The sequence below is a fragment of the Rhinolophus sinicus genome, linkage group LG10 (genome assembly GCF_036562045.2).
Source record: "Rhinolophus sinicus isolate RSC01 linkage group LG10, ASM3656204v1, whole genome shotgun sequence".
In the NCBI taxonomy this organism is placed as follows: Eukaryota; Metazoa; Chordata; class Mammalia; order Chiroptera; family Rhinolophidae; genus Rhinolophus; species Rhinolophus sinicus.
Genome location: NC_133759.1, coordinates 78,705,642 through 78,717,375, shown reverse-complemented (window position 1 = coordinate 78,717,375; position 11,734 = coordinate 78,705,642). Strand labels below are relative to the sequence as shown.

Here is an 11,734-nt window from a genome sequence, read left to right as displayed (position 1 = left end):
ACCTCTTCCTAATCTTAAACACTGCAAAAAGGTATGAAACAAAAGGGTAGAGTTAGAAGACGCATCACTCACAGAAGACAAAGTGGGGTGTGACCTTAAAGCTTATTAAAGGAAACTCTACTGCTGTCATTCTTCAGGTTCCTCTGGTTTTAGTTTTCTTAACTCCCTCCCTCTGTAAACACACAAGATACAACAGGTAGGAAATCAGTTCATTCCTCGTTTTTAATTTATTTAAACAGATGAATATTCTGCCTCAGGAGACAGAGCCTGCTGCCTTATATAATTGAGGTGTGTGTGTGTGTGTGTGTGTGTGTGTGTGATGCGCTGCTCTGGGGCGTGAGGGGGGGCAGGTAGAAATCCTGAGGAGCCAGGCAGAGTTGCTACCTCCCTTACAAAGCTACTGCCTGGGGGAGGGGGTGGGGACTATTCCAACTCATTGCCACGCCACATGCCAGTCTCACAGACGGATCCTTCTCCGTCATGTTCCCTGGGAAATTTCCTCTAGATTAGGAAAAGAACAGTAAGGCGGGTCTGCTTCGAAAGGCGAGTTTTTACCATTACAGCACAAAGGACAGCGGAGCGCGCCTTCACATCCTCGCAACTCCGCTCACTAGACCAGCTCTGCACTTCAGCACCACGGAGAGCGGCACCTACTCGACTACCACCCATGGGGAGTCAGGTGCCCGGGACTCAACACCGGATTCCGGTCAACTAGAGGAGAGACAAGCCTGCGTATTTCACCCTCAATGTAAGCAGCTGTGATGATTCTTTCATATTGATTTTTTTTTCCAGTAGAGGTTGTTTTCTCGCTGAAATATGGAATTAAACTTTTATTTATTAGCCCTCTGCATTGTTTGGATTTTTAGATGTAAATCTGGATCTGAAATCTTTCTTATTTTTTGAGTTAGTAGAGGAATTTCTCACTTTTCATTGAAAGTCTAAGTTTACAAAGCCATTTCGAAACAGATAACTCATTCTGGTCCCCAGTCCTTTGTGCTGGAGTGTAGTTTTAATCCTAGAAGAAACTATGTGCGTTGTTTCTTCTCCTACTTCTGTTCTGGCAGCTTCTTAATTTGGTGTGTGTGTGTGTGTGTGTGTGTGTGTGTGTGTGTGTGTGTGTTTGCATTTATCTTAATACAAGCAGGAGGGTAGGAGGGAAAAGGCCATATTCTAATAAGAAGCCACCATTAAAAAACTACAGGTGAGAAGAAAGATTGTGGGGTTTTTTTTCCCTTTTCTTTGTTGAAAGTATGTCCTTTAGACATCCGTTTATGTTATTGCCATTTCAACATAACGAACATGCTCCTAATAAAAGAGATGTAATCTGGGCAGGGCTTTAACACGAGCTATGAAACTCTGGGACACAGAATTTCCCTCTTTAAGTTTGAATTTGTAAAATCACTTACATATGATTGAGTAGACATAACCAAGATGCTATTGCCATTAATTGTAATTTCAAGGCTTAATGGATTTACAGTAGATTTGAAAAAGGCAGTAATGATTGACCCTGTCTGGAGGCACTCCATGAATTTTTGCCTCAGCATGCCACCTGCTGGTCGCTCCTATTTCTGAAGCACTGGGCACACATCAGATTTATGAATGAATTCACATAAAATCCAGAATATTCATTATGGACATGATTCAAACTCATTCTCTGAGATCTTCTAAACAATGGCATTGGTTTAATTATTTAGTAACTTACCAAGGTTCTATGTCACAATTATAATTTCATAAAAATTTATTTCCCAAAACACTTGCTCCTAAGCTTAGCGGCATACAGACTAGCTAACTCCTTTAGGCAGTAATTAACCCAGAAAAAATCAGAACTATGTGGAGCCTCATCGAGGCTAACGGCAGATGCATGTGGTATCCTGGATAAGAGCTGCCAGGATCTCTTGCTCAGGAAAAGCAATCAACATTTCTCCCCCAGAGAAATATTCAGCATGTTACTTTCTTCACTATTGTCATTCCATGATGTAAGGGCCTCTCTTACTTCCTTGGTAATAGATGTTCATTTCAGACTATTGTCACAGAGGTCAATGATGCAATCAAAAGGTTACACATATCTATTTTATTCCAAGGCAAATCTTTGGGGGGAAATAACGTAACTATTCGAATTTTTTAAAAAAACATAACTATCAGCTCTATCTGGAGCTATACACAATGAGATATAGACATACATTTTCATAACTCCCCAGTTCCAAAGAGACAAATAAGGATTTAAAAAGAAAGAAGAAATAAAAGCAGCACAAACAAAGCACTAGTTATACTTGGAAGGCTAATACATAAGGTGGTTTGAAAATACTGAGAATAACCTCTTCTCTAAATAATGTTTAGAGAAATGATGATTTGGTGGAAACTAAATTGCTGATAAAATCATTTCTTAACATTCAGGAACACTATGCAATATTTTCAATCCAAGATGCAGTGGGGAAAAAAATATCCCACATTAGCAGAATTGTTTGGGAAATATATCTCAACATAATGTATTGTAATGAGAAGCAGAAGGATACTTTGCTTGTTTCCTGTAGGACCTGACTGGCAAGGTATATATGAACTCATATATATTCATGGGATAAATAAGTGGATGTCTTTTTTTCTCTTATTCAAAATGCCTGTGTTGTACAAGCAAATTATTGTCACTAGATGGCAACTTGAATGCTTTAGATACACAATTATTATAATGGTATTAAACTACAATAGTTAATATTATCCAATGTTGCTAGAGCACTTACCAGGCACTGTAATTTATATGCACTATCTTACCTCAACTTTAACAGAATAAGAACGATGATACTTAGAAATAAGTTGGACGCCTTTGGAAATACATTTTTAAAATTAGGAGTATTATGCAGAAGTGGGAATCCCTCAGTTTTTAGTCCCACTCACCCAAGGAACTTAATACACCCTCTGATATTAGCTGTTTCATTTAGCAATGTATGGGCCATTATTTATAGTGGAGCTAACTGGAAACTAATTTTGCCTTGAAACTCAATTACAAATAGGAAACAGTAGTTAAAGGATTACACAGCTCCTACATTTGTGAGGAGGCCACTGGTAAAGACTAACACCTCTCTTTTTTTGGTCTTTTTTAATGACCAACCCTAATTCAAGTATTTAAGAATTTATTACATTATTTGATCATGCACCATACGCCAGGCATCAGGAGTACTAGATGCTAGGTACATATGTATACCATATAAACAAGTAACATTCTCTGGCCCTCAAGGATCCTGCACTCTAACAGAAAAATTTAGTCTAAAGAAACTTAGAAAAAAATGCAGGAGGAGGAGAACGGATGGCAGCAGTATCCCAGCCAAAAACATGGGCTTTGAAATCAGACAGGTTAGACTCCTAATAATGGGTCTATCACTCCTAAGGTGTGTAGTCTTTGTAAAGTGGTTAATTCAGCTGAGCTTCATTTCATCAGCTATTAAATGGGGATGACAATAGCACCTATTATCATGTAGTCGTTATGAGAATTTAATGCATGTAAAATACTCAGCATGTGCCTGCAACGTGGTTAATCTGTAATAAATGCCAATCATTATGATTAGCCAGTGAGGAAAATAGCTAAGTTTATCATATGACTGGTATGAATTTAAAATAATAATTAATATAAAGTATTTAACACGGTGTCTGGCACATGGCAAATATGTAATATATGTTAACTATCACTATTTTATAGTCATTTAGAAAGATAGCCAAGCTGAATATATCAATGTAGAGTAAGCCCATTTATAATCATTTACTTAAGTGTATTGATATGCAAGGTTTTGATCTTTATTGTCATGGACATTTGTAAAAGGCTTTAAAGTATCCAGAAGGATAGATTTTATTATTCCCTTTCCATTGGTAAGGGAACTGAGGTTTAGGAGAAGACTCCAAATCTCTTGACTATTTATTTCATCACTGTGGCTCTGGACTGAAATTCAGAATATGTACACTTGAGAGAAGATACACAGATCAGAACTGGGTTTTCCTGGGTGACTGAACTGACTCTTAAATTTTGTTTGGTTCTATTATATGTTCAATTGTGGAATGTTACAGACTGAATTGGTTTCAGGCCTGAGAAATTTCCACAGAGTCCTATGGTGCATGTAGCAATTTTCTTCAAAAGACAACAAATATCTCTAAAAAGGCATTTTGATTAAGTGGCCTTTCCTTCATCAGTAATTAATGACAATCCCTGTCTCCAAAGGGTTTTATGGTCATGCTCATCTGTGTATCCAGATGACAGAGGCTGGACTTCGGGTACAGAATTCATACTTTTCATGGATCACTGACATCTGGCTTCCTTCAGACCAGCTGATGCATCTTTAAGAGCAGCTTGATAAAAATAGCAACCAAGGGATTAAGAGGGAGTTTAATAATCAGTTCTCCTCTCAAATACGGTTTTGTTTCCACTGGAACCCTTATTCTCAATGACATCAAATGTCAATGTATGCATTTATGGAAAATGAAAAAACACAGTATCTTAATTGAGGTGTTTGATGAGTTTGATCACTCATTATCTCAATAATATATGCAAATAAAAAGGCATTTGCATTCAAAGTTCATTTTTAAGAAAAATATTAAAGTATGGGCAATCAAATGCTAATTGCACTTTAGGGAGAATCGTTTTGCTCATCGCTGGCCCTAAAACTGACAAGACGCCCAGAGTCCAGCAGAGCAACACATCTGATTCATGAGTGTGAGCTCTGGCCGCCAGCTATTGTGGACCAAATGACTTCATCTTTCTAACACATCTTCTGTGGATTCTTTCCAACCCATATGAAATGTATGGCTCAGCCTGACTAAAGTCAACATGAAATGACAAGGACATGATGGCTAACTATATTCACGGTGTTTAAATGGGGAAATGGGGAGAGGCTGGTAAACGGACACAAACTTTCAGCCATAAGATGAATACGGTCTGAAGAGCTAATGTAAAACATGGTGATATAGGATAACACTGTCTTATATAATTGAGATTAGCACTTAAATGTTCCCCCCCCCTCTCTGCATACATATGTACATATATATATATGATGAATGTGTTAATTAATTAGATGGTGGGATTCCTTTGATGATGTTTACATATATCAAATCACCACAATATATAATTTGAATATATTACTATTCTGTCAGTTATACCTTAGTAAAGCTGAAAAAAATAAATGTTTGAAAAGCATCATTACAGGATATCAGCATAAACGGGAGTCAGAACTATTAAGAAGCCCCCAGTGAGATAAAGGCCTCCATCAATGTCTGAATCAATTCATGTGGCCCCAGGGTCTACTGTGAAACCCCTGACGTTGGAAGCAATCTCAATGAGTAGCATGCCCCATTATCTGGCTGTATGCAGACATGATTTGAAGGCCCATAAGGTTTCATCAATGCCAAATTCTGCTAGGAAAGGAGGACTGACAATTCTGTGAGCATCCAAATGTATCTCAGAGCTGAGGTTTCCAAGGCTGGGAAAAAGAGGCTTGTTTACTTCTTACTACATCTGGGTATCTGCTTTCAAGGTCATTCAGAAAAACGCATGTCAGCTGGTGAGGACATTTTAACTTCTGACAAATACTAGCCATGCGTATATAGTTTTGCTTTGATAAGACATAATTATTACAGAAACAGCAAGATATATATAATGCTCTAGATTCTTTGCAGGAATTATTTGCCCTAAGGTTTAGTCTTTTTGCATCACCTACCTAAAAATGAGAATGCTTATACCTTGCTTTTTGCTTGTTTGTTTAAGGAGGTGAATTAACAAACAATGCTTTAACATCCTTTAAGTTTACAGGCTGTAGCATCTACGATATTCATGTGGATTCTGAATTCAGATTGGGTACTTATGTGTTCCTTTACGAAATATTTCTCTGTTCTGACTTGGTTCAGTAGTTATTACATTTGCTTTGAATTAATTTCCCCATGGCTTGTTGCTGTGTAATAGTCGTGTACCCTTGACCTTGGAGTCTGACCTATTCTGCCTCTTGAGCAGACCTCTAATGGAAAAGGGATATGAAATCAAGCTCAAGCTCCTTCTAGGACAGCTGCCATTTCATCTCTGACACACTGCTCAGATGCTGGATGTCTAAGTCCAGAGAGGCGCTCCTGAGAGGGGTAGAAGCCTCATCAGAGGACAGGCTAAGTCATTATACGAAGAAAATTATTAGTCTTCTGGCTCAATTCCCACCTGAGTCTGTGTACCCAGATGACAGACCTTGAAACTGAGTTCATAACATCCTCTGAAATAGGCCCTTTGGGAATAAAAATGAGGTGACTGCTTAGCTTTCAACTCAGTCACCTCTTCTCCTTTTGAAAAACCTAAGATAATAAGTGCGTACTACGCCCTGTTTATGAGTCCCTCTCTCCTGAAAGGGTCTCTGTTGGACTCCCAATCTACAGTCTGTTTGGCACCAATGAGCAGGCTCTCTCCCTGGAATGATGGAATTGCTGAGAGCAATGGACTCGGAAGGAGCTCATGAACTTGAATCCTAAGAATCTTTTCCCCAGCAACCTCCGATCAAAGTGCACTTTAGAAAAGTGGAAGGCCGTTCAGATGCTCTTCCCAAAGGAGCACAGAACTCTCTTTTAGGATTTATCACCCACAGCTGCCTTTTGAGGGAGTTGCCCATAATTATTCCTTTTACTTTTTGCAGTGAAAGAAGCTGCTCCGCTGAATAGCAGTTTCTCCAAGAAGTGTGACTCAGGCCTAGGCAGAAAGTACATGCTCTGACCTCGAAGTCCGCTTTATACCAGACAGGGCCTCCTAAAGGAGCTAAACCCAAAAGGGTTGAGCAGGTCAAAAGGAAAAATGAGCAGAAAACAAAAGCAAGTGCAATTATTAAAAAAAAAAAAAAAAATGCTAAAACTGAGTGACACTATTTTTTTTAATCTCAAACACTAAGTTTAATAAAAACCTTCCTCTGTGATTGTTTTTTTACAAATGGCTTGAATGAAATACTGAGTATTATTTATGCATGGTGACATGAGCAATAACAAAAGGACAGTTAGGAACATGAAATATAGTTCAAAACAAATCCCCAAGTACTTACTCTTTAAAATGGATACTTTCTTATCGGAATGTATGCCATTCTAATATTCCTTGAATAATGAGTGAGTGGGGGTAGACCAGAAAAGGAGGACAGAAAATATGGATGAGCCAACTGGAGAATCAGAGAAGTTTGAAATGTTCAAGTTCATAGAAAGCTAGGGAACATCTGGTCCAGACTATTTTATAATTAAAGCATCTTGAGCTGGGGACCTGCTCAAGGTCTCAAGGCTAGCTGGAGATGGGGTACCTGGTTCCGGCTCACATTACACTATAGCTGTTATTTTCTCTAGTCTGCCATTTTAATACCCTGGCAAACGAAAGGTTAGGTAACTTGTCCAAAGTCACAAGACTTGCAAAACTGGAGCCAGGATTCTGACTCTAGACTTCCTGATTTCAAAGCCTGTCTCTCAGCCTCACATGTCTCAGTATCTTCATCTGAGGTAAAGATAATAATAGTATCTTCCTTATAGGATTGATACAAGAATTATACAAGTAATACATGTGAAGTATATTAACTCCCTAGTATAGTCCCTGGAGTATAATACGTGCTTAATAAATGTTAACTGCTATTACTAATAGCATTAACCTCTACACTATGCCACAGTGGGAAAGAACAAGCTAGAAATGAACCTAGCATAAAAATTGACCTGTTCTCCCCTCCATATAAAAACCCAGGTTCAATCCTGAGAAGTTACAGCTGAATTTTTTCAGGAGGGCTGCTGCAGTGCCATGAGTAAGTGGAATGGTGCTCCCGGCCACATCTTGCCATCAGTAGGTTCTTAGGCTTTGTGGGGACCGGAAAGCAAGCAGTCCCCACAGCGTCTAGCACTGGATGTAGAAACAGGGGTGTGGCTATCCTTGCACATCAGGACGGTTCTGTCATCGTGCGGGAGCTCACTGGGAGCAAAATCCTGGTGGAACCAGAGGCAGCGGTATCCTGGTGGCCATCTCTGTGGCACAGCCCACAGAGAACTGGGCGTACCAGTAGGCAGGAGGGGACAGAATCAAACCAACTATATGCACATCACCTCACTGGATCCTCCTATGGACCCTACAGCACACAAACAGGTATCCACATTGTACAGGTAAAGGCTTAGAGAAGCGTTGTATGAAAAGCACAGAGAAGGTAAATGACGTGTTCAATTCTGCACAAATGGAAAAACGACTAGGAGCCCTTGGCCCGTGTCAGCTACATCAGTACCCCACACCTGCCACCTCATCCCCCATCACACTCCACCTAGGCCCACATTTCAGCTCTGCCACCACTTCTCCACCCACGGGGCAGAGATGCTGGGTAACAAAATCAATGTTCTTCTATCTGCATAAGGACAGTTCAGGTCATCCTATCTGTCGTAACTTCAGGGATAAGACAGTGATTTCTAATAAGGTTTCACAATTTCTCTTAAGATTTCAATCACGACTTTCTTTTTTTAATCTCAACAACTTTCGTTTGCTCTGCCCCTGGGGCGCCCACAGGCCCGTGGGAGAGTAACGCAGCATCTCTGCCTTGTCGCCCCACAGGTTGGGGAGCAGCACCTTCAAAAACATGCAGCGCAGGCACACGACGCTGCGGGAGAAGGGCCGCCGCCAGGCCATCCGGGGCCCCGCCTACATGTTCAACGAGAAGGGCACCAGCCTGACCGCCGAGGAGGAGCGCTTCCTGGACTCGGCCGAGTACGGAAACATCCCGGTGGTCAGGAAAATGTTAGAGGAATCCAAGACCCTCAACTTCAACTGCGTGGACTACATGGGGCAGAACGCGCTGCAGCTGGCGGTGGGCAACGAGCACCTGGAGGTCACGGAGCTGCTGCTCAAGAAGGAGAACCTGGCGCGGGTGGGGGACGCGCTGCTGCTGGCCATCAGCAAGGGCTACGTGCGCATCGTGGAGGCCATCCTCAGCCACCCGGCCTTCGCGCAGGGCCAGCGCCTGACGCTCAGCCCGCTGGAGCAGGAGCTGCGCGACGACGACTTCTACGCCTATGACGAGGACGGCACGCGCTTCTCCCACGACATCACCCCCATCATCCTGGCCGCGCACTGCCAGGAGTACGAGATCGTGCACATCCTCCTGCTCAAAGGCGCCCGCATCGAGCGCCCACACGACTACTTCTGCAAGTGCGCCGAGTGCACGGAGAAGCAGCGGAAGGACTCCTTCAGCCACTCGCGCTCCCGCATGAACGCCTACAAGGGGCTGGCAAGCGCCGCCTACTTGTCCCTGTCCAGCGAAGACCCTGTCCTCACGGCGCTGGAGCTCAGCAACGAGTTAGCCAGACTAGCCAACATTGAGACTGAATTCAAGGTAAATCGCCACTCACCTCGCTGCCGGCGGCTTGCGCGGCGGGCTCTTCGGGAGTGTCCGGTAGCCGGACGGGTTGTCTTCCGGTCCGACACGGGGTAAAGGCCTCGGGGTCTTGCCTTTCAGGCTCACGGGGAGGAAGGCCACTTCCTCGACCTCCGTCAGATGTAGGCCTGAGAAAAAGCAGCCCATTAGGTGGAATATCTGAAACCACATAAATGCGGTAAAGCGCTGACTTAAGCACAAACCCACACAGCATGCAGGCAGGATTGTCTAATGGCTCTAGTCTAAATGCCTGAGCTCTGCCCTGAGGGACCTCAGGAGTGTCTAGAACACCTGTGGTGGTTTCCTAGTCCAGGTCTTGGACTTCTTGGTTGTCTCATCTGCATGGTTTTGATTTGTCTTGTTCATATCTCTATCCCAACCTGCACTGTGTTGATCTTAGATTCAGTCTCATATTGAATGCTAGAAAGACTTGGCTGCAGCCTTTTCTCAATTTAGCAAGCTCTTGCTACTGTCCTGGCAAAAGGCTGAGGAGGGGGTATATGAAAATGCAAAGAAAACCGTTTCTGTAGAGTTGGGCTTGTCACCCCAGTAGATGGGCCCAGGGCAAAGCCCTGTAATCCAGCCACCCTGAGAATGCCTGGACCTCAGCTAGCCTAGGGGATGGAGACCCATCGCTAAGGTCTATTATTCAAAAGTGGGCCTCTGCTTTTCTGTCAACTGATATTCCCCCTGCAAGACAAGATCAGGACCTAATTCTTCTGACAGTGTTTAATAATAATTAAAAGCAAACATTTAGTGGTACTTATTGTGTGCCATGGACTAAATGCCTTACTATATGAGGTTGTTTAATCCGCTCAACAACCACTGATATGAATACCATTATTATCCTCATTTTATATAAGGGCACAGAGATAGATATAATTTAGACAGGAAGTAGAAAAATCATTATTCTGATATAGGCACTCAGACCCCAGAGCCAGCTCTTGGTCATTACAGGAAATTGAGAGTCACCGGCCTTGTTCTTGCATTGGGCCTCTCAGAGGTTCATTTGTCTTTATCTGAATGATAAAGGGATTCTCTTCCACAGAAGATGTGGCTGGAAGAGTGGAATCTACAACTGGGCTCCTAATTTCTCTCCTGCCACTCAATCAGAGCCTATGATGGCATGGAGCATACAAAAACGTGTCACATGTGGGGCTGATACGGCACTGGGAAAAGATGTCACCTGCAGAAGAATAGTTCATTGTCCTAAAAAGATGTCAGTGTAAGAGCTTCCCCTGCATGAGACACAATCAGGTGCCAAGGATGGGTACCTACTCACAGCAAGGGTGACCCCATGGCCCGCGTGGTTCAGGGAAATCTCAAAGGAGGAAGCAGAATGGGTCTGGGACTTGCTGAGCAGGAGGAACTGGATTAGTGGGAAGAGAGAGGTGGGCATGCAGAGGAGGCAAGTGAAGGAGTGGTCCAGAATGGCCCACAGCAGGCAGGGGACCGACCAGAAGCCTGTCACTAGAATAAAGGCTTCCTGTGGAGGCCCATGGGAGAAAGCAGAAGAGATGAGTTGGAGGCAGATGTGAGGACCCTGCTGGGCAGGTTGAGCACTTCGGGTGTCATCCTGCAGGAAGTGAGCGCCACTGCAAATGTGGGATTTGAGGACTAAAATGATGAAAACCAGAGTTTGGGGAATTTGCTGGACTGGTAGTAAGATGAATTAGAGCACGTGGAGTGAGGCACTGGGACTAAAGAGGCGGACAATGTAGCTGTGTCTGCATGAGGCCATGGAAGCCTCTCTGTGGGAATGGGACCCCCCTTCGCTAGGGACAGCAGAGCCAGGCCTACCGGAAGCTGCAGGGCACCAAGGATTGTGAATAGATGAAGGATACTAGAATTAAACTAATTTTACTCCATCTGTCCCCCCATCTTGGACACACCTACTGAATTGGAGACACTTCCCTAAATCCTGCATTGCTTACAGCCTCATCTAGAAAAATTGGTGTTTGTAGATGTAGAGCTACCCAAAGAAACGCATAAGGAATATAGCCATTGCCTCTTCTTTCCTTGTTTCTGCACAATAAACTCCACTGACCAGCAATGAGGCCAGTGATGTGCCAAGGAAACTTGGTGGCATTCTGCTTGTTCTCTGGGCTTCAGACTGAATCTGGATAGGCTATGAAATGGCTAAGCCAATGAACTGAGATATTTCTGGCCAAGAAAAATCAATTCAAGCAAAAAAATGTTTTCTGGATCAGATTACCTGGATAATTACACAATTCTCTAGTTATCTGGAATCTGGGAGCCTGCCAGCCTTAATAAATAAAGTGATGCTAGACTAACATTTGGAATTACATCTGGGCCATTTGTTTCCTTCTACTAAAACTTGAAGTCTGGCATAT

General features: G+C 42.8%; 1 protein-coding gene across 4 annotated transcripts in view; it reads left to right on the top strand.

Annotated features, from left to right (window-relative positions):
• Window positions 1–418: 418 nt before the first annotated feature.
• The window catches only part of TRPC7 (transient receptor potential cation channel subfamily C member 7), a 127,065-nt gene continuing 115,749 nt past the window's right edge, over window positions 419–11,734 (top strand). For all 4 annotated transcript variants that reach the window (XM_074313553.1, XM_074313552.1, XM_074313551.1 and 1 more), the window contains exons 1-2: window positions 419–748; window positions 8,561–9,338. In XM_074313553.1, coding sequence (XP_074169654.1) covers window positions 747–748; window positions 8,561–9,338 — 780 coding nt within the window. In that variant the 5' untranslated portion in view covers window positions 419–746. The remainder of the gene's footprint in view (window positions 749–8,560; window positions 9,339–11,734) is intronic.